Source organism: Pristiophorus japonicus, chromosome 8 (genome assembly GCF_044704955.1).
Source record: "Pristiophorus japonicus isolate sPriJap1 chromosome 8, sPriJap1.hap1, whole genome shotgun sequence".
Classification (NCBI taxonomy): Eukaryota; Metazoa; Chordata; class Chondrichthyes; family Pristiophoridae; genus Pristiophorus; species Pristiophorus japonicus.
Genome location: NC_091984.1, coordinates 237,286,859 through 237,313,150, shown reverse-complemented (window position 1 = coordinate 237,313,150; position 26,292 = coordinate 237,286,859). Strand labels below are relative to the sequence as shown.

At 47.0% G+C, this 26,292-nt stretch overlaps 1 protein-coding gene across 8 annotated transcripts in view; it reads left to right on the top strand.

Moving 5' to 3' along the window:
• Positions 1-26,292, top strand: part of ep400 (E1A binding protein p400) — a 180,597-nt gene that overhangs the window by 113,326 nt on the left and 40,979 nt on the right. For all 8 annotated transcript variants that reach the window (XM_070888131.1, XM_070888132.1, XM_070888134.1 and 5 more), the window contains 11 exons: positions 2,115-2,226; positions 4,079-4,222; positions 5,919-6,080; positions 10,965-11,048; positions 13,026-13,160; positions 15,208-15,252; positions 15,341-15,494; positions 17,953-18,197; positions 18,562-18,735; positions 25,516-25,563; positions 25,654-25,790. In XM_070888131.1, coding sequence (XP_070744232.1) covers positions 2,115-2,226; positions 4,079-4,222; positions 5,919-6,080; positions 10,965-11,048; positions 13,026-13,160; positions 15,208-15,252; positions 15,341-15,494; positions 17,953-18,197; positions 18,562-18,735; positions 25,516-25,563; positions 25,654-25,790 — 1,440 coding nt within the window. The remainder of the gene's footprint in view (positions 1-2,114; positions 2,227-4,078; positions 4,223-5,918; positions 6,081-10,964; positions 11,049-13,025; positions 13,161-15,207; positions 15,253-15,340; positions 15,495-17,952; positions 18,198-18,561; positions 18,736-25,515; positions 25,564-25,653; positions 25,791-26,292) is intronic.

Genomic DNA, 26,292 nt, shown 5'->3' with positions numbered 1-26,292 from the left:
ATGAATTACATTTGAAGTGTAGTCACTTTTGTAAGTAATGGGATGAAGAATTATGGTAACAAATTGGATTGTAAACTGGTTAGAAGCAAAATGTAGTAGTTAAGGTCAGAAAGCCTTAAAAGCAGCATCTCAAGTGGATAAGACCATTTAAAAAAAAAGGGTGATGGAATACCGTATTTTATGGCAGAAGGTATCGAATATAAAAATCCAGATGTTAATAGTTTGGCTCCATGCTGTAGGGGGAGGGTCTTGAGGCAATAGAGAGTGCTGTCTCACTAGTATACTGCCGGGTATATACAAATAGGAAAAAAGACTTGGAAAATTGAGTTTGTTTTAATAGAACAGAGGAAATCATGGGGTAATTTGATAGAGGTAATTCTTTCTGAAAACCGCAAAGGGCGGGAGCTCAAATCCCACCAGTACAAGTTGTGAAATTGAATTCAATGAATCTGCTAGTTTACGGGCTAGTAAAGGTTCTGCTGATCATAGAATCATAGAAGTTTACAGCACGAAGGAGGCCATTCGGCCCATCGTGTCCGCGCTGGCCGACCAAGAGCTATCCAGCCTAATCTCACTTTCCAGCTCTCGGTCCGTAAGTGCTGTAAATTATGACACTTTAAGTGCACATCCAAGTATCTTTTTAATGTGGTGAGGGTTTCTGCCTCTACCACCCTTTCAGGCAGTGAGTTCCAGACCCCCACCATCCTCTGGGTGAAGAAATTTCCCTTCAAATCTCCTCGAAACCTCCCCCAATTACTTTAAATCTATGTCCTCTGGTGACCCCTCTGCCAAGGGAAACGGGTCCTTCCTATCCACTCTATCTAGGCCTTTCATAATTTTATTCACCTCAATCAGGTTTCCCCTCAACCTCCTCTTTCCAAAGAAAACAGACCCAGCATCTCCAATCTTTTCTCATAGCCAAAATTCTCCAGTCCAGGCAACATTCTTGTAAATCTCCTCTGCACCCTTTCCAGTGCAATCACATCTTTCCTGTAATGTGACCAAAACTGCACGCAGTACTCCAGCTGTAGCCTAACCAGTGTTTTATACAGTTCAAGCATAACCTCCCTGCTCTTGTATTCCATGCCACGATTTATAAAAGCAAGTATTCCATATGCCTTCTTAGCCACCTTATCCACCTGGCCTGCTACCTTCAGGGATCTGTAAACCAAGGTCCCTTCGTTCCTTTATACTTTTGAGTATCATACCATTTAATGTGTATTACCTTGTCTTGTTAGACCTTCCCAAATGCATTAGCTCACATTTATCCGGATTGAATTCCATTTGCCATTATTCTGGTCAGTATAGTGATATCTTCCTGAAGTCCACAGCTTTCTTCTTCATTATCAACCACACAGCCTATTTTAGTGTCATCTGCAAACTTCTTAATCATACTCCCGACATTCTAATCCAGGTGATTGATATATACCACAAAAAGCAAGGGACCCAGCACTGAGCCCTGCTGGGTCCCCACTGGATACAGCCTTCCAGTCACAAAACCATCCATCGACCATTACCCTTTGCTTCCTGCCTCCGAGCCAATTTTGGATCCAACTTGCCACTTTGCCCGGGATCCCATGGGCTACTACTTTCGTGACCAGTCTGCCATGTGGGACCTTATCAAAATCCATATACACTGCACCATACGCACTGCCCTCATCGACCCTCCTAGTTACCTCCTCGAAAAATTCAATCAAGTTAGTCAGAAACAACCTTCCCTTTCCAAATCCATCCTTGATTGATTAATCCACGTCTTTCCAAATGATCTATTATGTCCTTCAGATACATGAGCCTGCTGCCTCTACCCTGCCTGGCCTGTCCAGTGCCACACTACCCACACTGCATGCTTGGTTCTCTGAAGTGAGCCTGCAACTCACCCAGTTGTACAAGCATTTGTTTCAAGAAGACCCACCATCACCATCAGGGCAACTAGAGATGGGAAATAAATGCGGCCTTGCGAGCATCGCCCACCATTTTTGTTTTTGTTGGTTTTTGAATGAACTGCCTTCACATTTGTGCAGATAAACATAAATCTTGGAGCCAGACACTTTGTGGAGTATTTTTGGGGCGAAGCCTCTTAACTCGCCTTCTTCCCATTTACGCCTCTGCTGCAGACTGGTCATCGGCAATTCCATCGAGGAGAAACTTCTCAAGAATGGTACAAAGAATTTGATCAGGGACGTGGCTTCGCACGGGAGCAACTATTGCACAGCCTATTTACAGCAGGTAATTGTCCCCAGTGCGTCCGGTGTCACAGCGCTTTTGAGAAAAATAATCTGTCCTGCGAAAAGTGGAGAGGAAGTTAGGACCAATTTAATGAGAGGTGATCTCATTTTAACTACAAGATTCTGAGGGGGATTGACAGGGTAGATGCAGGGAGGGTGTTTCCCCCTGGCTCGAGTGTCTAGAACCAGGGGTCACAGTCTCAGGATAAGGGGTCGGCTATTTAAGACTGAGATGAGAAGGAATTTCTTCACTCGGAGGGTGGTGAATCTGGAATTCTCTGCCCCAGAGGGCTGTGGATGCTGAGTCGCTGAATATATTCAAAGCTGAGATCGATAGATTTTTGGAGTCCCAAGGGAATTAAGGGATTATGGAGATTGGGCAGGAAAGTGGAGTTGAGTTGGAAGATCAGCCATGCTCTTGTTGATTGGGGAGCAGGCTTGAGGGGCTGTATGGCCTACTCCTGCTCCTAATTCTTATGTTCTTGAGTTTTTTGCGAGCGTGCATTTTGGGTTATTGGGGGCTTCCTCTAAAGGAGTCGCTTAAACTTTGAATCATTTACCTAGACGTTGTTTTCCGTTTCGCACACTTTTCCTGCAGTGAGTCGAGCTGAGGATTCATCACAGTCCGTGTCCCTGGTTACTGGGCTGGCGAGTAATGTGCAGTAAAACACGAGTTCCTTTCCCTAATACGGAAAACTCTGCTGTGGTGAGGCTTCCCATTTTGCATCGAGCTAGAAACTGATGAGATTCCTCATATTTGAGGCTGGCAAAACCATGTGCGAAACAACATATTGACCCAAGCCTATGATTTATGGTCTGTGAACCCATCTCTTGATGTTTCAGGGTCAGTACTGTTATGTACTTGAACTTGAGTTGAAAAGATGCACAGAATGCAGTAGCCTTTCAAGCATCATTACTCTGATGCATTTTTCTCTCCGTTTATCTGTATTTAGTTAACCTGTATGGAAGAAAGATTTATATCAACTCTTTTATGACCACAGGACTTCCCAAAGTGCTTCGCAGCTATAAAGTACTTTTGAAGTGTGGTCACTGTTGCAATGTAGGGGATACACAGCAGCCAATTTGCACACAGATAGCAATGAGATAAATGACCAAATCATCTGTTGGTCGAGGGGTAAATATTGGCCAGGACACCGGGGGTAACTCCCCCTGCTCATCTTCGAATAGTGCCTTGGGGTCTTTTACATCCACCTGAGGGAGCAGACGGGGCCTCGGTTTAACGGCTCATCCGAAAAACTACACCTCCAACAGTGCAGCTCTCCCTCAGCACTGCACTGGAGTGTCGACCTGGATTTAAGTGCTAGGGCCTCAATTGTGGCTTGAACCCACAACCTTCTGACTCCGAGGTGAGAGTATTACCACTGAGCCAAGTCCGACAGCCGTTTAAACCAAATGGTGATTGTGCTCTGTCCCAGTGACCGGTTGAATTTTCGCTCAGTTTTGCAGTGATTGTGACTCGCTGTCATTATCCTCCATCCTGGACCTTGCTGTGAAACAAGATGAAGTCGGATGGGAGGAGGCTCGTGTGGCGCATAGACCAGTTGGGCCGAATGGCCTGTTTCTGTGCTGTACGTTCTATATAATGCCGACTGACTTATTAAAAGCTGAATCAGCTGCATCTCTATGTTAGACTGCGCGCGTGTGTGCACGTCATGGGTGTATTGCCACCTCAGAAACTTAGCTGACAATTGTAATCTTTTCACGCTGATTGTTTTCAATATTATCGTTAAGATTGCTGCTTTGTTGTTACTCAGTTATTCTCCATCTAACCTATCCAGTTGTACCTGGGCTTTTTACAATCAGTGCAAACTATGTTTGACGTTTTGTTGCAGCAAACAGTGCGTGACCTGTTTGAAATCCCTGCGTTTGTGGGAGAGTCTGCGTTGAAGCTGAAGGCGGAGGAGTTTGTCGTGCTGTCTCAGGTGCCGTCCTTAGCCAACCAGATCTCGCCGAAAGAGACCAAACCTTTCTTGGAGGTATGCGAACCCATTTAACCGCTGGTTTTATTATATACCTACTGCTGCTTTCTCGCACGCGCATTGTTCAATGTAGGTCGTCTGATAACCGCTCCTGTGTAGCGCCTTGGGACGGTTTACTACATTGAAGGCACTATATAAATGCACGTTGTTATAGATTGACCAGTAAACTGGATGTTACTTTGCTGAAAACCAGGCACGGTTTGACCACAAGGAGATGCTGTTGCTACGTGTTCAGAATAAACGGTGTATATTCTCCTCCCCAATAGATTGAGATTCCCGCAGCAGAAATTCAGCTTTTTTTCTTCTCTTCCACATTTTATTTCAAGAAATCAAACATTATTTTTAAAAAAACAGCAAAACTTGTAAACATTTAGCAAGATTATATAACAAAAATTTCAAATGGAAAATTTTTCAAAAACCATTGTAGAGCTCATGGATGTATTTAAGGAGTAGCCAGCTAAGTACATGAGGGAGAAAGGAATAGAGGGATATGAAGTGGTGAGGTGAGACTTGTGTGGAGCACAGACCAGTTGGGCCGAATGGCCTGTTTCTATGCTGTAAATACTGTGGCATTCTACAAAGGTGAAACGTAGCAGCCTAGTTTTCACCAACATTCCCGTTAAGCTGCGTGGCCGCGTGGCGGTCTGGAGGCCCCGCCCAGGCCGCTCACAGGCTTTTCAATGTGACGCACGCGCGGAAATTTGATTGGGTCACGGAGCCAGTTAAAGGGACCGTGCACCCCAAAAAAATGAGAGAAAAATGGTTTTCAGGCTGGTATAGTGTAGAATATATTCCCAGCATGGTGTTTAAAGAAAGGTATACATGGCTGCCCGAGTGTGCATATCCGTGCAAGGGGGCACACGGGAATCAGTTACGGGGGTCGGGCGGGAAAGGGGAGTTGATGTAGAAGTGAATGACGGCACAGGCTCGAAGGGCCGTTAGACCCATTCCTGCTGCTATTTATGTTCTTGCACAGGCCATCCCGCCCAGTCCAGAAGTCCAGCTCCCTAACGCCCCAAATCAATTTGATGGAAAACTACACATCGCCCATGAGCGCCTTTTTAATGGAAAAGAAAGAAAGACTTGTATTTATATAGCGTCTTTCATGACCACCGGACGTCTCAAAGCACTTTACAGCCAATGAAGTACTTTTGGAGTGTAGTCACTGTTGTAATGTAGGAAACACGGCAGCCAATTTGTGCACAAGCTCCCACAGACAGCGATGTGATAATGACTAGATAATCTGCTTTTGTTATTTTGAGGGATAACTATTGGCCAGGACACTGGGGCGAACTCCCCTGCTCTTCTTAGTACCATGGGATCTTTTACGTCCAACTGAGAGAACAGACGTCTTAGTTTTTTTGTTTATGTTGATTGAGGGATAAATATCGCCAGGACACTGGGGATAAACTCCCCTGCTCTCCTTAGAAATTGTGCCCATCCACTTGAGCGGGCAGACGGGGCCTCGGTTTAACGTCTCATCCGAAAGACGGCATCTCCGACAGTGCAGCACTCCCTCAATACTGCACTGGGAGTGTCAGCTAGATTTTTTTGCTCAGGTCCCAGGAGTGGGACTTGAACCGACAACCTTCTGACTCCGAGGCAAGAGTACTACTCAGCTGACACTACAACTGAACCTTCTGCAATATAAAATATGCCAATTAATAAAATACCGCTTAACTGTTTTGAAAAGGCTCTGAACAGCATTGAGCAGGAAAGTGGCGATCACGCTAAGTCGGGCCAGGCGGCGAGGGCCGAGCTGAGGGAGGGCGCGGACAAACCCACGGAGAGGCGCAGGTGTGCAAGCTACGAAGAGCCTGCACACCTGGACGGATTGGCTGCGCTCGTTGAGCAGGTGAATGTTTTTGTTTCCTTTTATAGGGTTTGCTTCTCAACCTGTGTTCATAGAAGAGCACATCGTGCCCGTGCCGGTTCTTTGAAAGAGCGATACGATATGGTCCCACTCTCCCCTACTCTTAGAAACATAGAAAATAGGTGCAGGAGTAGGCCATTCGGCTCTTTGAGCCTGCACCACCATTCAATAAGATCATGGCTGATCAGTCAAACTCAGTACCCCATTCCTGCTTTCTCTCCATATTCCTTGATCCCTTTAGCTGTAAGGGTCATATCCAACTCCCTCTTGAATATATCCAACCAACGGCCAGGCATCAACAACTCTTTGCAGTTGGGAATTCCACAGGTTAACAACTCTTGAGTGAAGAAGTTTCTCCTCATCTCGGTCCTAAATGGCTTACCCCTTATCCTTAGACTGTGACCCCTAGTCTGGACTCTCCCAACATCAGGAACATTCTTCCTGCATCTAACCTGTCCAGCCCCATCAGAATTTTATATGTTTCTATGAGATCCCCTCTCATTCTAAACTCTTCTAAAACTCCAGTGAATACAGGCCCAGTCGTTCCAGTCTTTCTTCATATGTCAGTGCTGCCATCCCGGGAATCAGTCTGATGAACCTTCGCTGCACTCCCTCAATAGCAAGAATGTCCTTCCTCAGATTAGGAGACCAAAACTGAACATAATATTCCAGGTGAGGCCTCACCAATATTCCAGGTGAGGCCTCTTTCCCCATAGCCCGACAAATGTTTCCTTTACCTGTGTTTGTCGCACGGTGTTGTTTGGAAGGATGTGGATAATACGGGAACGACTGAGGCACCTAATCGCGCTCACCCATCACCCCTGTGCTCGCTGACCTACATTCTCATCCTTCAAAATTCTCATCCTTGTTTTCAGATCTCTCCACGGCCTCGCCCCTCCCTATCTCTGTAATCTCCTCCAGCCCCACAACCTTCCACGATCCCAGCGATCCTCCAATTCTGGTGTCTTGCGCATCCCTGGTTTCCATCGCTCCACCATTGGTGGCCGTGCCTTCATTTGTCTGGGTCCCAAGCTCTGGAATTCCCTCCCTAAACCTCTCCGCCTTTCTCTCCTCCTTTAAGAAGCTCCTTAAAACCAACCTCTGTGACCACATAAGAACATAAGAAATAGGAACAGGAGTAGGCCATACGGCCCCTCGAGCCTGCTCCGCCATTCAATAAGATCATGGCTGATCCGATCATGGACTCAGGTCCACTTCCCTGCCCGCTCCCCATAACCCTTTATCCCGTTATCGTTGAAGAAACTCTCTATTTCTGTCTTAAATTTATTCAATGTCCCAGCTTCCACAGCTCTACGAAGCAGCAGATTTACAACCCTCAGAGAAGAAATTCATCCTCATCTCAGTTTTAAATGGCCGGCCCCTTATTCTAATATCTGTCCCAATATCTTCTTATGTGACTTTGGTGTCAAATTGAGTGATAATCGCACCTGTGAAGCGCCTTAGGACGTTTTACTACATTAAAGACACTGTATGAATACAAGTGGTCTCGGTGTTCTGTGTGGGGAGGAGGAGGAGAGCTGCAAGTATCACTTTGTGCAAAGGTGTTGAAATGTAAGCTTATTCGGCGTTTTCTGCATTGCTAACGGTTTATATTACAATCCAGAGAATGATTTATATGAACAATTTCCCAGCATATCTATTGTGTTAAATATCACCTGCAACCTTGTCAATCTTTTGCTAATAGAGAATATTATATATTGTTCAGAATTTTCTAAAACTGTTTCTAACCTGCAGGGACAGTTGGTTCTCAGTGATTAAGTTAACGACAATAAATTATTCCTAATTTGTAACTTAACTTTTGGGAATGATTAATAAGTGAGTGGGTCACAGCAGAGTTCAGTATTTTCGGCTGAATTTAGACTGCACTCACTACGTACGGTAGTCGTCTGAGCTGCACCGTCACATCTGTTAGTTTACACACTCATTGCATTGACATAAGGGGGGCGGGGGCAGTGTGTACACGGGGGAGGGGGCAGTGTGTACATGGGGGAGGGGGCAGTGTGTGCACGGAGGAGGGGGCAGTGTGTACATGGGGGAGGGGGCAGTGTGTACATGGGGGAGGGGGCAGTGTGTACATGGGGGAGGGGGCAGTGTGTGCAGGGGGGGGAGGAGGAGGGGGTAGTGTGTACATGGGGTGTGTACACGGGGGTGGGGGAGGGGGGCAGTGTGTACATGAGGGGGGCAGTGTGTACACGAGGGCGGGGGAAGGGGGCAGTGTGTACACTAGGTTGGGGGAGGGGGGCAGTGTGTACACGGGGCTGGGGGAGGGGGGCAGTGTGTACACGGGGGAGGGGGGCAGTGTACACGAGGGTGGGGGAGGGGTCAGTGTGTACACGAGGGTGGGGGAGGGGGGCAGTGTGTACACGAGGGGGGCAGTGTGTACACGGGGGTGGGGGAGGGGGGCAGTGTGTACACGAGGGTGGGGGAGGGGGGCAGTGTGTACACGGGGTGGGGGGGGGGGGAACAGTGTGAATTTAGCTTTGAGCAGGAGGAGAAGCAGACAGAAACGCACTGGAATCCATGCCTCCTATTGACTGGTTGTGTTAAGGTGTTGATTTTGGTCCCAGAGGAGTCTGATTCATGTCATGGTGACTGGCAGTGAGCTTTTATCTTAAACAAACGAAATGACAACCAGTGGGGTGCTCTGTATAAAATCTATTAGTGTCAAAAAAACTTGGGACACCTTCCTCTCCTCCACAAAGCTAAATTACACATTTGAGAACAAAGTGTTGAATAACTGTGTGACCTGCGTTTTGATGGGAACACAATGTTCCTTGCTACACTGCCCTCTGAGCCAGTTACTGAAGCACTCTTCACTTAAACCCGTGTAGCAATGTGCAGATTAAACGGCACTTGAATAATTCTTGGCCAGAATCTGGCACCCAGTGCTGGAAACAGAAATTCTGAGTGAGTGGGTGTGACTTTGGATTAGAATAATTACTGTGTAATTTTGATTCTATTTAAAAACCTTGCAAATGAACACTGAACACGTGGCAGGCACCGGGGTGCCACAGTAATGATGATTTTTGACCCCGTGTTGCCGTTTTACGCCTGCATGCCAATCCTGTTAGGATTTGTTCACACTCTCTCCGTACGACGCGTGTTTCAGAGCTTTAATTTGTCACAATTAATTGCCTAGTATTTCTAAATGAATAAATTAGAACTGGGCAGCACCTCACCGATGTTCATTCTCAGTGGGGAAGATATCAGTGCAGTGTTTAAGACAGTAAACTTCAAGCCCTTTTTATTTTCCTGTGATTTTGCCACTTGCGTGCAGTAGTTTACTTTCATACATCTGACTCGGTCTTAACTACCTGAGGTTTGCTGGTCTCAAATCATCGGAACTCTTGTCTTTAGACTATACTCTAGTTTGCAATTGGCTCGTATGTAATTTTCTTAATGGCTTACCCCTCAAGTTTTAAACTTTTTTTCTCTTTGGAACAACGGAGGCTGAGGGGAGACCTTATTGAGGTGTATACAATTATGAGGGGCCTAGATCGATTGGATAGGAAGGGCCTATTTCCCTTAGCAGAGGGGCCAATAACCAGGGGACATAGATCTAAAGTCGTTGGTAGGAGGTTTTGAGGGGAAATTTCTTCACCCAGAGGGTGGTGGGGGTCCGGAACTCACTGCCTGAAAGGGTGGGAGAGGCAGAAACCCTCATAGCATTTAAAAAGTACTTGGATGTGCACCTGAAGTACCGTAACCTACAGGGCTACGGACACAGAGCTGGAAAGTGGGATTAAGCTGGGTAGCTCCTTGTTGGCTGGCACGGACACGATGGGCCGAATGGCCTCCTTCCGTGCTGTAAATGTCTACGATAAACTCTGCTCCATGTGTTTGAATCCCTCCCACAGAGCCTCACCTCTTACTGTCTCTAATTTTCTCCAGCCCTTGCTCCACACTCTCCATTTCTGTGGCTTCCGCCTCACCCCCCCCCCTCCGTTTTCTTTGCTTCACCGTTGGTGGTCGTGACTTCAGCCACCTCCGAGAAGGCATTCCATGCCCGTTTTTCCTTACTGCTCTGCAGTGCCTCGGGATATTATTCTGCAAGGTGCTGTATAAATGCAAGTTCATTTACAAATGCACCACTAATGAGATTAATATCATATGCTCATCTTCAGGTAGTGATATGTTCACCTTTGCGTCCACCTGAACAGGCAGAAGGGTCCTCGGTTTAACATCTAATTTTTTTTTTTAAACAGCATCCCCGACAATGCAGCACACTCTAATTTAAAAAAAAAACGGCCCTTCAACAATGCAGTGCTCCCTCAGCACTGCACTGAAGTGTCAGCCTGGATTTTGTGCTCAAGTTTCCGGGAGTGTGGCTTGAGCCCACGACCTTCTGACTCAGGCGAGAGTGCTGCCCACTGGGCCACAGCTGACATTTATGGGAATTCACTCTTTTTAGAAAATTGGTACAATAAATCTGCATTCTATAGCTCCTCCATTGCTACAGCAATACAAGACACCACTGCCCTCCTGAACTCTCTCATGTGCTTTCGAAAGTCAGTTTTTAGCCAAGTTAAATTTTCCTCTTTGTAGTTAAGAGACGTTCAGCACTTGAGCCTAGGAGTGATGTTATTGTATGAAGCCATTAACATGCTTGCATTGAACTCGTCTTCCTGTAGTTTTAAGAGGCACTAACTCATTTAAAGTGAAGTGCATTAAAATAACGGAGAGAGGAATTTGATACAAGCAAATACATTAAGCGTTTGTACGAATACATTGGTCCCAGTCATTTCCAAGGGAAATGACGATTGCACACGTGCACTATAACTGAAGTGTTTTTGTTACTTTCCCCAGTCTGAGCAAGTATACTAATGAAATGAATTACTTACGCAGCTTACACCAGTTGAAAAATATGCAATGAATTATCTGGAGCTGACTCAGGCATTTATAACACCAGCAGAACAGAGGCCACCTGAGGTAAGTAAGATTTTAACCACTTGGCTTTGTCTATATATAACAATCCTGCATGAAACTTCCTGCACTTTGCACCTAATACTACCAGAATGAGATTTGTTACAATTAAAAATAAATTGTTCTCTGGATTAATTTGACCAGGGCACAGTCAATGCTCACTCCTAGTCACCCTGAGATGATAATGCTGAGCCTTCCAGTGTTTGTTTTTACAATTGAGTGCTTAGTTGGTCAGTTGAAAGGCATTAAGAGTCAAATACACAGTGTGGGACTGGAGTCACATGTAGGCCCAGACTGGGAAAGGGGGTTCCTTTCTCTCAACACAGCAATTGCTAGACAAAGAAGACCCAAGTCCTTCTAGTTCGCCTTCTCCCACCCTGGGAGTCGCAGGACCCAACAATACTGGAGTTGTTGCCCAATCACAGCGATCAGTCTCTATCAGTGAGTCTACAACAGACCCAGACAAGGGGGGAGAGCTTTGGGAACCAGAGGCCCAAAGTCCCCTGTTTCCCCCCCCCCCCCCCCCCCACCCCGAGCTCGCTGCGCTCCTCACACGTCATGTCTCTAATTCATCATAGGCAGTCCCTCGAAACGAGGATGACTTGCTTCCACGCCAAAAAAGGTGTTTCAATGAAGGACCTAATATTCCAGGTCCTGAACTCCATCCTGAAGGGTGGAAAATGCCTGTGCGTGGATTTATTTTAACGTGTGATGGCCATTGCACATCAGCCACCGCACGTGCTGGACAGAGCTAGGCCTTGGTCCAGTGGCAAGGGTTATGTCTCTAATTATTCCTGTACTGTGTCCCAAAATATTAATTTCTGAAAGAAGCCTATCTAATTTGTGTTTGAATGAATCAATAATGAAAAGCTATTTGAGTTTTTACAACAATTACAATCAGCTTTCTTGGTGATTTCTCTGGTGCAACCCACAAAATGACCAGATTGATTGAATTTAAATTCACGGCTTGCCATACTGGGATTTGAACTCCTGACCTCTTTGGCTGCTGGGTTGCTAGAGCAGAACATTGGCCCTGAAATTCCGATGTCCCGGGTCGGTACAAAGCTTCTACGGACCTGGGAAGGCATCGGAAAAGCCAGGTTTCGGCGTGCAATGCACATGCGCTGCAAACTGGCTTTTCCGATCTGTCAAGTTTCTGGCTTGACAGATCATCCGCATATCGGGAGCGAGGGCACAAGATTTTCCGATATTTACAAATATCTTGCCCTGCAAATGTCTTTTAAAATCTTGCGCCTGAAAAAGCAGGCGTATAGCGTACTGTTACAGGCGCAAGTGTTTAAAAACACACAAACATTTAAAAATAAAGTTATATAAACACATATTTTATTTTTAAAAACCCTCCCCACTACGGTAAGTTTATTTTAAGGCTTAATTAAAAAAACTTTTTTAAAAAGTCGGGAAAATATTTTTTTTAAGAAATTTAATTTAAATAAATGTTAAATATGTAATTTATTTTCTAGTTTTTCTTGTGTTTGGTGAGGGTGGGGGTTCTCATTCATAGTAATAGGAGTTCGGACTTACGGAACTCCTATTACTATGAATGAGAATCTATACTTCACCTGATTGGCTGATGTCTCCAGATCCTGGCCTGCGCACGTGCACGCGCTGTGACGCGCAGTCACAGGAGGCCTCAGGTTCGGAAGTACCAACGGGTACAGCAGCAATAGGCAAGTGCGCATCTTTTTTCTCTTTTTCTGTCATTTGCCCGCGGGAAGAGCTCGAACGGAATTTCAGGGCCATTAACTCATCAGCTTCCAGGTTCGGAGGTTGCATTTGGTGTGGCCACGATAGGTACAACTTGCACCAATAGTACAGCAGACGTTGCTAATCTTAGCGACGAAAGAACCAAAATCATAACGTGCAGAATCTGAAGTAAAGTTGGGAGTTTATCCCCACCCTTACAAGGACTGCGCTTTTGTGAGAGAACAACTAACTTCAGCTCATGTCATTTGTGTACGTCAGGATCGGGTAAAAGCCGCGAAGCGATTGTGGGAGTTTGGACGGTTGCACACTCTGAAGGAGGAAAAGAAGAGGCAACTGGAGGATGAAGAGAACGACGTGTTGTTCACCTACAGCCGGGAGGATGCATACAATAAGGTACCTACTGTCGCAAACAGAGCTTTCTCTGAACAGTTTGTTGGTGTACAAGATGTGGGTCCTCACTGTTGCCCACTTGCTGGTTCCTATCGTAGTTGAATGAGAAGTGAGCTTCCAAGCACATATCCACACCATAACTAAGATCGCCTATTTCCACCTCCGTAACATCGCCCGTTTCCGCCCCTTGCCTCAGCTCATCCGCTGCTGAAGTCCTCATCCAAGACTTGACTATTCCAACACACTCCTGGCTGGCCTCCCACATTCTACCCGACGTAAACTAGAGGTGATCCAAAACTCGGCTGCCCGTGTCCTAACTCGCACCGAGTCCCGCTCACCCATCACCCCCTGTGTTCGCTGCCCATGTCCTAACTCGCACCGAGTCCCACTCACCCATCACCCCCTGTGTTCGCTGCTCCGTGTCCTAACTCACACCGAGTCCCACTCACCCATCACCCCCTGTGCTCGCTGACCTACATTGGCTCCCGCCTCGATTTCAAAATTTTCATCCTTGTTTTCAAATCCCTCCATGCCCATCGCCCCTCCCTATCTCTGTAATCTCCTCCAGCCCTACAACCCCCCCCCCCCCGAGATGTCTACACTCCTCTAATTCTGCCCTCTTGAGCATCCCTGATTATAATTGCTCCACCATTGGTAGCCGTGCCTCCTGATGCCTGGGTCCCAAGCTCTGAAACTCCCTCCCTAAACCTCTCCGCCTCTCTACCTCTCTCTCCTCCTTCAAGACACTCCTTAAAACCTACCTCCTTGAGCAAGCTTTTGGTCACCTGCACTAATTTCTACTTGTAGCTCGGTATCACTTTTTAAAAATGTCATAATACTCCTGTGAAGCGCCTTGATCGTTTTACTACATTATAGGCGCTATATAAATACAAGTTGATGTTAGTTGCACCACCTTGGGGAGTCACGGAGCAGAATCTCTTCCTCAGAATAAAGAGGAATAAACAGGCTGAAGTTAATTGGGGCAGTGGGGGAGAGGGGGGTAGAGAAAGGTTGTGTTTATATAGCACCTCAACATGCTTGCCTGAAACATCCCAGGGTGCTTTAACAAACATTGAACTACTTTGAAGTGTAGGCAAGCATGGCGGCTAATTTGCACACAGCAAGATCTAACCATCAGCAGTTGGCTGAATGCCGGCTCACACTCTCTTTGTGACATTGTTTGAGGGAACAATGTTAGCCGGTGATGCCGGGGGAACTCCCTCCTTTTCGAATCATACAATTGGGTTTCGGAACATCCACCTAAACCAGAATGGAGATTGGGTCTAACACGTGAAGGGCGGCCCCTCTGACAATGCAGCACTCGCTCGGTGCCTGCCCGGCGCGTTGGCATGGATTCTGTACCAGAGCCTTGGAGGGGAGCTGTAAGCTGGAACCTTTTTTGACTGAGGCCAGAGAGCTACCAACTGAGCCAAGTGCCAGCCTTTGGCAAGAGCTGTGAACCAGGTCACATGCCTGCCCATCGATTGAGAAATAATGTTCAACACGAGGTGCGGGGGAGGGGGGGGTTGCTGATTGTCCCTGCGAGGAAGGCCAGGACCAGGGGACATAACTAAGTTGGTCACTAGTGAATCCAGTAGGGAATTGAGGAAAAACGTCCTTAACCAGAGAGTATTATGTTATGGGAACGTGGAATTGAGGTAGAAGATCAGCCATGATCTTACTGAATGGCGGAGCAGGCTCGAGGGACCATATGGCCTACTCCTGCTCCTATTTTTCATGTTCTTCTGAGTGATGAGAATATGGAACTTGCTGCCAGCAAGTTCTTGAGGCGCATTACGTAGATCGGATAAACATGAGGGAGAAAGGAATAGAAGGATATGTTGATGGGGTGAGATAAAGAAGGGTGGGAGGGGGATGGTGTGCAGCATGGACACTGACACTGACATGGACCCGTGGGGCTGAAAGCCGTTTCTGTGCTGTAAATCTGTAACACTTAAACAGAAACTCTGTTAATGAAAAGGTTATCGTGAAACTGCTGTTTTATCTGAGAGAATTTTAATAACATTTATTTACATTTCTTTTTGTAAAGGAATATGTGAAAGGTGGTCAGGATGGCCAGACTGAAATAATGCCTGTGAGTTACAACCCACTACTTTAAAAGGAATTTGAGTCTTTGTACAATTAGATGGCGAGTTGGTCACATTCATTTCTATCTGTGGCAGATTTGGACCCCTCCAACTCCGCCCCAGGATGACAACGACATCTACATGGATCCGGTCATGTGCCTGATGTACGATACGATCCCGATTCTGGAGTCCAAACTGCCCCCGGTTTACGTCCGCAAGGAGCACAAGAGGTTAAAGATGGATCCGACGGGTAAGAAAAGGTTCCTCTGTGTATTGCATGATCACACCTCACTTATTCAAGGCTTCCACACCTAACCTTCTCACTCTTCTGAGGTCGAGGTGTCGGGAGTAGACAGTGTGAACCAGTAAAGTAGAGCAGTAAGAGTGGGTGAGTGTTAGAAACACTTTATTACTGTTGTAAGATTTTGAGCACTTTTTAAAAAAAAAACAAATAAGGAAGACCTGGGAGTCCTTGTGCATGAAACACAAAAAGTTAGTATGCAGGTACAGCAAGTAATCAGGAAGGCAAATGGAAGGTTGGCCTTTATTGCAAGGGGGATGGAGTATAAAAGCAGAGAAGTCCTGCTACAGCTGTACAGGGTTTTGGCGAGGCCACACCTGGTGCAGTTTCTGTGGGGGCTCGAGGTGGATGCAGAGAGGATATTTCCACTCATAGGGGAAACTAAAACTAGGGGACATAATCTCACAATAAGGGGCCGCCCATTTAAAACTGAGATGAGGAGAAATTTCTTCTCGGAAGGTTGTAAATCTGTGGAATTCTCTGCCCCGGAGAGCTGTTGAGGCTGGGTCATTGACTATATTTAAGGCAGAGATGGACAGATTTTTGAGCGATAAGGGAGTAAAGGGTTATGGGGAGCGAGCGGGGAAGTAGAGCTGTGACCATGATCAGATCAGCCATGATCTTATTGAATGGCGGAGCAGGCTCGAGGGGCCAAATGGCCCATTCCTACTCTTATTTCTTATGTTCTTATAAAGCTTGACATGTTAGTTAGTAAAAAAAAGTATAGGAGAATGGGAAAGTACAGGCGGAGGAGAGATGTTGCAGCCCATGACAATGAATACCTGCCAATCAATGCTCCCCGTAACTTGGGCTGCATGGCCCAGTTAAAATGCCACACGTGCGTAGTTTTTTCAATTTAAAAGCCAGCTCACTGGCTGTGTGGGACTTCTGGAACGCTGTGCAGCTTAAAGGGATCATTGTTCCCAATCCCACTCCCTCTATCCTATTCTCCCTTAAATGTTCCCTGCCATCCGCCCCCACTGCTGCCCAGAGTAGTCCATCCCATGCATTCACCTCCCTCTGTGTAAAGTAATTAAATCTAATCTGTCATCGCACCTTTCCTCCTCGAAGCATTGGCCCGTGTCCCCTGGCACCAATATTATCAGGGTCCAATTTCTCTCTTCCCTTCACATATTGGCACTAGACAGTTGCAGATAAATGGCACCCTCCGAATCTTGGAACTGAACGGGTGGTTGAAATGCACAGTGTAAACATGTAGGTATAAATCCCACTTTGGAAAAGGACACGTCGCAAGCATCACAGGCTAATATTGCACCATATTTCCAGTTTAAAATGATACTATCATGGTTAAAAGTTTTGTCTACAGAACTCTTTTGTTGGTAAATAGAGAAATGCGTACTCCATATAAAAATGTGGTGTAACCGTATCAGCGTGGGATGCTAACATTCAAACACGAGCAGGAGCTGAGCTGGGTTCAGCCCTGCTACCTGCGATCCCCAACTGAGCCATGGCAAGTGTGGTCTCCATGGCGGGGAAGGAAAAGAAGTGGCCAAGTATCTTGTGCTAGTAGGCAACAACGGTATACTGATGTTTCCACTCGTGGGGCAGTCTAAAACTCGGGGCCTAATTATAAGATAGTCACTAATAGAACGTAAGAACATAAGAAATAGGAGCAGGAGTCGGCCATTTGGCCCCTCGAGCCTGCTCCGCCATTTAAAAAGATCATGGCTGATCTGATCATGGGCTCAGCTCCACTTCCCCGCCCGCTCCCCATAACCCTTTATCCCCTTATCGTTCAAAAATCTGTCTATCTCCGCCTTAAATATATTCAATGACCCCCAGCCTCCACAGCTCTGTGGGGAAAGAATTCCACAGATTTACAACCCTCTGAGAAGAAATTCCTCCCATCTCAGTTCTAAATGGATGACCCCTTATTCTTAAACTATGCTCCCTAGTTCTAGATTCCCACATGAGGGGAAACATCCTCAAGTGGAAAATCTAGTAATAAATTCAGGAGAAACTTCTTCATCCAGAGAGTGGTGAGAATGTGGAACTCACTACACAAGGAATAGTTGAAGCGAATAGTATAGATGCATTTAAGGGGACGTTACATTGACTTACGTAGTATTAATAGCACAGAAACAGGCCAGAATATGGGAATCTAGATAAACACATGAGAGAGAAAGGAATATGTTGACTGGGTGGGAGGAGGCTGGTGTGGAGCTTAAACACCGGCACGGACCTGTGGGGCCGAATGGCCTGTTTCTGTGCTGCAAATGCTATCTTGGTGATCATGCAGCAGGACAGCCACCGCTGTCACGGCAGAGCAGGTGCTAACCCAAAGATCGGGAACCGCCGGTGGCGCATTGTATCAGGAGCATTCGACCGGCGTTGCTTTTTGTGCATGCGGAAAGTGAGACTCGTGTGTTGACCTTTGTCGATGCAGCTGCCGGAAAGAAGTTGAAGAAAGCTCGTCACGGAGAGCCAGTCACCCCGCCGCGATCGCTGTTCGACAGGTCGACGCCCTGCATGCTCAAAATGCGCCGCGAGGCTAAGGATCAGAAGAAGAACATGTTCATGAAACAGCAGGCGCCGTTCGCCAAGCCCCTGCCCACGCTGACCAAGCCCCCCGTGGACAGCGGCACAGACAGCCCCGAATGGCTGATCAGCGAGGACTGGGCTTTGCTGCAGGTAACACTCCGCTCGCATTCAGCCAACATTTGCCGCAACATTGGGGGGGTCGGGAAGCTCGTGTGTGACGAGACAGATGGGCGGTCGGAGGAAGGTGTACGGGAGAGGGACTGAGGAGTGGGGGGCGCGGGGGTGGGTGGGGATTGTCGGGGGCTGCTGGGGTGAGGGGGGGGGGTGTTCAGGCGTCATTTATGAAAGTAAAAAAAATCCAAAAATGGATCAAATCTTTTTCTTCGGTCGTCAGCACTGACTGTGGAAGGTGTGTTTACATGTCAAATGTGTCAGCAAACACGTGAACTATTCCATGGTTTAGTTTTTAATGGAGGAATTTTTTATTGCCCTGTTCGTTATCTGTTGCTAATAGGCTGTGAAGCAGTTGCTGGAGTTGCCTTTAAATCTGGCCATCGTCTCCCCGGCGCACACACCCAACTGGGATCTGGTCAGTGATGTCGTTAACTCCTGCAGCCGCATATACCGATCACCGAAACAGTGCCGCAACCGATACGAGAATGTCATAATACCGAGAGAAGAAGGAAAGGTAAAAGGCACTAGACCCTCGATAGCTTGGCGCACTTACACATTTAGATATTTTATCATTCAGGGCCAGCTGAGAAAGTCTATATACTGTGTTCATCTACTGGTTCAGAAAGATTGTTTTTTGAAGCCTAGGGCACACAGATTTATCTAAAGAGGAAAGTTAGAAGCAATTTTTTTTAATACTGAGGATCAGTAGAGTGTGTAATGCATCACCCCAAGGTGCTATTGGAACAAAGGCTACAACTTCGTTCAAACGGGAATTGGAAAAGTATTTGAAAAGGAAGCACATAAAATGAGAATGGGCAATCAATGGGTTGAGAGTAGACAGCTTGAGTTGATGGCTTGGCACTGACACAGAGATAATGGACTGAGTGACCTCCTTCTATACTGTAATTGCTATGAATCTATCTAGAAAGTACAGTCCAAAATAGTCTAATGCAATGATGTATTGGTGTGGTTAAAATGAATGCTTCTGGTTCCAATTGGAGTTTGCATGACTCAGACTTTAGGTGCAACTTTGGCTGCATTTGCCCGACATCCGAGATTCCCCAGAAGAGAGTTTTGTTCCACTTTGCTCCGGAGGTAGGTGTGGGTTTTACACATGTGAACCTCACTCTATAAACCTTGTGTAGTTGCCTCTGTCACTTCATTGAAATGAAGCAATGCTACCCTGGTGGGTCGTTGCGTTTAGTTTGCTCGTAGTGTGGGGAAATTCGGGTCCAAGTCTAATGCAGTGGCACGCAGTGTTCCCGTTAAGCTGCGCGGCAGCACAGCAGTCTGGGCGTCCCGTGCAGACACGGAAGTTTGCATGGGCCATGCAGCCTGTTAAAGGGGTCATGCACCCAAAATAAAAATTAGAGGGAACGTTAGTGGCACGAGCTTTACTGTTCACTTCAAATGATCTGCATTCCCCGATTTATCTGTCAGAATTATAGCCAAACAAATCCTAGTGCAAAAACCACTGGGGGTTAATACTTCCATCGCTACTCTCAGTCTCTTTCCTTTTCTGGATGAATATAATTGGACAGTTTTTAAGAACGTAAGAAATAGGAGCAGGAGTCGGCCACCTGGCCCCTCGAGCCTGCTCCACCATTCAATAAGATCATGGCTGATCTGATCATGGACTCAGCTCCACTTCCCCGCCCGCTCCCCATAACCCTTTACTCCCTTAGTGCTCAAAAATCTGTCCATATCCACCTTAAATATATTCAATGACCCAGCCTCCACAGCTCTCTGGGGCAGAGAATTCCACAGATTTACAACCCTCAGAGAAGAAAGTCCTCATCTCCGTATTAAATTGGCGGCCCCTTATTCTAAGACGATGTCCCCTAGTTTTAGTTTCCCCTATGAGTGGAAATATCCTCTCTGCATCCACCTTGTCGAGCCCCCTCATTATCTTTTATGTTTCAATAAGATCATTCTTCTGAACACCAATGTGTAGAGGCCCAACCTACTCAACCTATCCTCATAAGGCAACCCCCTCATCTCCGGAATTAACCTAGTGAACCTTCTCTGAACAGCCTCCAATCCAAGTATATCCTTCTTTAAATACAGAGACCAAAACTGTACGCAGTACTCCAGGTGTGGCCTCACCAATACCCTGTACAGTTGTAGCAGGACTTCTCTGCTTTTATACTCTATCCCCCTTGCAATAAAGGCCAACATTCCATTTGCCTTCCTGATTACTTGCTGTACCTGCATATTAACTTTTTGTGTTTCATGCACAAGGACCCCCAGGTCCCTCTGTACTGCAGCACTTTGCAATTTTTCTCCATTTCTCTTGTAATTTACTCTGTACTTGGCTTCATTTCCGTGCCCAAAGTATTGCTGCGTCGGGCATGTGGGTCCAAACTTTGGGGTCTTATTTTGAATTCTTCCCTGGGGCTTTGCCTCTGTCGCGGTGACAAATGGTTCCACTGTCGAGCTGAGTTATTGAAATTCCGGCTCCTCTTGACTGTGAATCAGGTTTTTATGCTCGTAACCTTTGTGTTAGAAGGTAAATTTGCAAAGTGAACCAACACTAATTTTTGGTTCCCTGTTGATTAATCTTTGCAAAAGTCCCCAGTGTCATTTTGTCATTTTCCCTTTTCCCTATTTTCACATGTGAGTCTGGGCGGCAGGTGTCTGCAGCTATTCTACTCTGGGTGGCATCACAGGCGTGCCCAATCATGCTCCCCTCCCCTCTCCCCTCTCCCCTCCCAAACGCACTTCCAGTGAAGGTCGCCGCATAGTGATCAGATCTGCAAATCCAGGCTCCTCATCGCTCCTCCATCCACCCACCCCTACACCCCAATCTAGGGGCGCTGAGGCAAAGTCGGGTTACTCAGCCGATATCTGACATCTCATAGAATCATACAGTGCAGAAGGAGGCCATTTGGCCCATTGTATCTGTGCAGATAGTACCACTCTCCTGCCCTTTCCCCATAGTCCTGCAAATTGTCGAGTATGTATCCAATTTTTTTTTTTGAGATACTGAAGTCCCTGGTACCATTCCAGTAAATCTCCTCTGCACCCCCTCTCCAAGGCCTTGATATCCTCCCTGATCTGTGGTGCCAAGAATTGGACACAATACTCCAGGCTGATCCAGTATCTACACAGTATTCATCTATCCCATTTTCCAACTTGGCTGGCTGTTTTAACTAGATGGACACCAGGAGCATTGCCCTTGGTGGTTCTTTTCAGCACAACACATGGCTACTCAAACAGTGAGTGCAGCATCCAGCACCTCACAGTCCTGGCTGACAGCCATTTTCCCCACGCATGCTCTGTCTCTGTGTGCTGTTACTGCCCAGCTATGCAGGTTGGCATAGAATCAGAAAACTTACAGCACAGAAGGAGGCCATTTGCCCTGGCGTGCCTGTGCTTGCTGTTTGAAAGAGCAGTCATGCTTGGTCCCACATCCCTGCTTTTCGTCCCTAACCCTACAAGTTCCTCATCCTCCAGTACCTGTCCAACTCACTTTGAAAATGATTTATGGGATTAGCTTCCACCACCTTTTCAGGCAGAACGTTCCCGAACCCGACACCTCTGTGAAAAATGTTCTACTCCTCTCCCCCCTAGCTCTTTTGCCAATGATTTTAAATCTCTGACCTCTGGTATTGACCCATTTGCCAGAGGGATTGTTTTGTTTCCTAACTACTCTTCAAAACCTCTCATTATCTTGAAAACCTCTATTAGGTCACCTCTTAAACTTCTCTGTTCCAAGGAGAATCGTCCTAACTTTTCCAACCTCTCCTCATAACTGAAGGCCCTCATCCCTGGTAACGTCCTGGTAAACCTCCTCAGGACCTTCTCCAAGGGCTTTACATCCTTCCTAAAGCATGCTGTCCAGAATTGTCCGCAATACTCCAGCTGAGGCCGCCATCTGTCTGTCTCTCTTATATTCGGGTTCAAACAGAGATGAGAATTTCCCAGTTTGTGTTCCCAGATGTTTCCACTGATGGGGGAGATTAGAACTAGAGGGCATAATCTTAGAATAAGGGGCTGCCCATTTAAAACAGAGATGAGGAGGAATTTCTTCAGAGGGTTGTAAATCTGTGGAATTGGCTGTCTCAGAGAGCTGTGGAAGCTGGGTCATTGAATAAATTTAAGACAGAGATAGTTTCTTAACCGGTAAGGGAATAAGGTGTTATGGGAGCGGGCGGGGAAGTGGACCATGATCGGATCAGCCATGATCGTATTAAAAGGCGGAGCAGGCTCGAGAGGCCGTGTGGCCTATTCCTGCTCCTATTTCTTATGTTCTTATGTACCTGTTCATCTAGCACATGGTGCACAACAGCAAGTTGTCAAAAAGGGTTCCTGCATTTCACTGCCCCATTCCCCTGGTGAGCTAGCCTTCAGCAGCACTGCGTCAGTCAGAGAGCGATGTGTGTGCTGACCCAAAGCAAACTGCGCAAACATTGAAACCAGCCGCCACCCTGACTGGTGCAGCTGCTGCAGAGCGACAGCGACGTGTGTTCCGAGAAACGTGTCTCATTCAGCAGGACTAGAGAGAGAGAGAGAGCAGAGGGCCCCGAGAACCGATTCCGGTTAGTGCAGGCGGCAAAGAGCAGCAGCGAACAAAGCCTAGACAAAGAAAATGGCACATAGCACTGAGCAGCAGAGGTAAATGCAGCGAGCAACACATGGGCCAGTGTCTAGCGATGGCCCACAGCTATACATTACTGGGGTCGCAAAATAGAAATGCTGCAGATCCAATTCAAGCTCAGCTGCAGATTAGCGATGAAAGTAAGTATTGTGGGTACAGATATTAAAACCACATCGAGTAAAAGAGTGACCTTCAAGGGCTGATTTTGCAATGGATCAAGAGCTTTAGAAAGTTATTTCAAAAGAGGAGCAAATTTCTTTAAAATTTAAAAATCTTAAAACGGCACTTTTTTTACAGGTGTGGAATCTGGATACTGGGCCGATCCGTGGCGGGGTCGTCCGGAAAATGTTCCGAAATCCGGACTGCCCTGCCTCGGCTGCCTGACCTCCACCCCACCACCCCCCCCTCCCCCCGCTTCAGCCCGACCTCCCACACTCATGGCCCGACCGGCCCCCGCTGACCTCTGGTAGCCCGACCTCTTTATCAACCCCCCCCCCCCCCCCCCCGGCCTCTGGTGGACCAACCGACCCCCCCCCCCCCCCGACCTTCAGCAGCCCTCCCGATCTGTGGTGGCCCGACCGACAACCCCCCCCCCCACTTCGGTCCAGGCAAAGACGTTCTGAAGTCTGGAAGTACCCGTAATCCGGAACAGCCTCGATCCCGAGGTTTCCGGACTTCAGACGTCACACCCGTAGGCTTTTTAAATATGGCAGCTTTTTTTAAGATCAGGGCATCATAGAATCACAGAAATTTACAGCACGGAAGGAGGCCATTCGGCCCATCGTGTCCGCGCCGGCCGACCAAGAGCTACCCAGCCTAATCCCACTTTCCAGCTCTCGGTCCGTAGCCCTGCAGGTTACGGCACTTCAAGTGCTCATCCAAATACTTTTTAAAGTATGTAGGTAACGTTCCTTCGAATTTTTATTTGGGCCCGCGCGGTTCATTCAAGCGCGGTTTTTGCATTAAAAATCCCGTGAGCCGATGAGCTGGCTGCGCAGGAGCTCCAGAGTGCTGCACGGCTTAAAGGGAGCATTGCACGTAGGGCCGTGATGGTGCATCACTTTAATATTCAGATTGTGCAGGACACGACTAAGGCTAGAGAAAGTAAGAGACGACAAGTGGACTCGGCAACTAAGGGTCAAGCTGACCAATAGCTTTGAGTTTTGAAAAACTGAAGATTGCAGGAGAGAGGAAGGTTGCACAGGTAGAGGTTCTGAGATCCTGGGAAAGAATAAACTCGAGTACTGTAATGGGCCTTGATGTCCGCACCGGGAAGATGTAGAAAATGTTTGTCAGATGACGTACTTGGACCTTGGATGGAACAGCTCAGCCCCCGCCCCCCCCCGAATTCTCCATTACTCTGCCTCTGACTGCTTGGGCATCCCCCACCCCTGTTGCCCCACCATTGGCATTCATTGGACAAGCTCTGGAATTCCCACCCTTCTGCCCCTCTACCTCCTTCAACCTTGTAAAGACATTCACTCCTACAAGACTTAAGACCCTGCTTCAAACCCAACTCTGACAAACCTTGTGGTCACCAACCCTAGTTTGTCCTCTTTTTGGTTCATCATCCATTTTTACGATGGCACCTCTCGCTTTGGAACACTTCTATGTTGAAGCTGCTACATAACCGGAAGTTGTTGAAAGCTTTTTGTTATTCTCGGGATGTGAGTTTATTGCCCGTCCCTAGTTTCCCTTTCGAGAAGGTGGTGGGGGCCTTCTTGAGAGTGGCTTGCTCGGCCTCTTCAGAGGGCAGTTAAGAATCAGCCAGATTGGTTTGGGGACTGGAGTCCCATAGAAGCCCAGACCGGGTAAGGACGGCAGGTTTCCTTCCCTAAATGATATTATAGCGAACCTGTTGGGTTTGTACGACATCCTGACAGCTTCTTGGTCATATTTTTACAACAATTTAAGTTCTCAATGGCATGGTGGGATTTGAACTCTGGTTCTCTGGATTGCTGGTCCAATAACATAACCACTACGATAAAATCGAGGGGGACAACGGATTGCAAGAGAGAGATTTGAGGTTGGAGGGGGTCACATTATAGAATGACGAGCTTAACTTATGGCCACAAGGTGTTGAGAGGCATAAGTCATAGAATCATCGAAATTTACGGCACAGAAGGAGGCCATTCGGCCCATCGTGTCCACGCCGGCCAATAAAGAGCTATCCAGCCTAATCCCACTTTCCAGCTCTCGGTCTGTAGCCCTGTAGGTTACGGCACTTCAGCTGCACGTCCAAGTACTTTTTAAATGCGATGAGGGTTTCTGCCTCTACCACCTTTCAGGCCGTGAGTTCCAGACCCCCACCACCCTCTGGGTGAAAAGATTCTCTTCAACTCCCCTCTCATCCTTCTACCAATTACTTTAAACCTGTGCCCCCTGGTTATTGACCCCTCTGCTGAGGGAAATCAATATGAAGAAACGGAAGTTATTTTTCCGCAGAAAGCGGGATGAAGCCACTGAGGAACCGGTCCTGCCGAAAAGTCTGGTCGTACCATTGCAAGGAGAGTTCAAATTGATCAAACTCAACTTTGCTGTGAAAGCAGCACCACAGTTTCTGACTAATGTAAACGTGTATTTCTGTGGCTTCTGCTTCGTTACTTTTGTTAAAATTTAGCGTTTTCACTGCTGATTTTTGGTGTTGGGCGGGTAGTTAGAAGGTTTGTTGACTCTGTTCTCGTTGATTTGCAGTTAATATACGAGGCGAATCCAAAGAAAAAAACAAAAAGCATTTACAAGGTAGGCTCATCTTTTTTATAATTCATTGCTCAATCTTTTGTACTTTAATAAGGTGCATCAAAATGGTGTTTGTTTGTATTTTATTTAAAGAGCAAGAACAGTCGCCCCCTGCGGACCAGCCAAATCTATGCACAGGACGAGAGTGTTATGCATACTCAGCTCTTCACAAGTCACTTTGAGCTGGTGAAGCTTATAGCTGGCAAAAGAAGCCCGCCAATCAAACCGATGTAAGTGTCCTTCATTGTATTAGGAACATGGGGATTGCTGGACACAAAAGGCATCAAGGGGCATGGGGAGAAAGTGGGAATATGGTGTTGAGTTAGAGGATCAACCATGATCACATTGAATGGTGGTGCAGGCTCGAAGGGCCAAATGGCCTACTACTGCTCCTATTTTCTATGTTTTTATGCTAGACAAAAAAAAGTCCCATCGAGTTCGCCTTCTCCCATCCTGGGAGTCACACGATACAACTAAGGTGGATGCAGAGAGGATGTTTCCACTGATGGGGGAGACTAGAACTAGAGGGCATGATCTTAGAATAAGGGGTCTCCCATTTAAAACTGAGATGAGGAGGAATTTCTTCTCTGAGGGTTGTTAATCTGTGGAATTCGCTGCCTCAGAGAGCTGTGGAAGCTGGGACATTGAATAAATTTAAGACAGAAATAGACAGTTTCTTAACCAATAAGGGAATGAGGGGTTATGGGGAGCGGGCGGGGAAGTGGAGCTGAG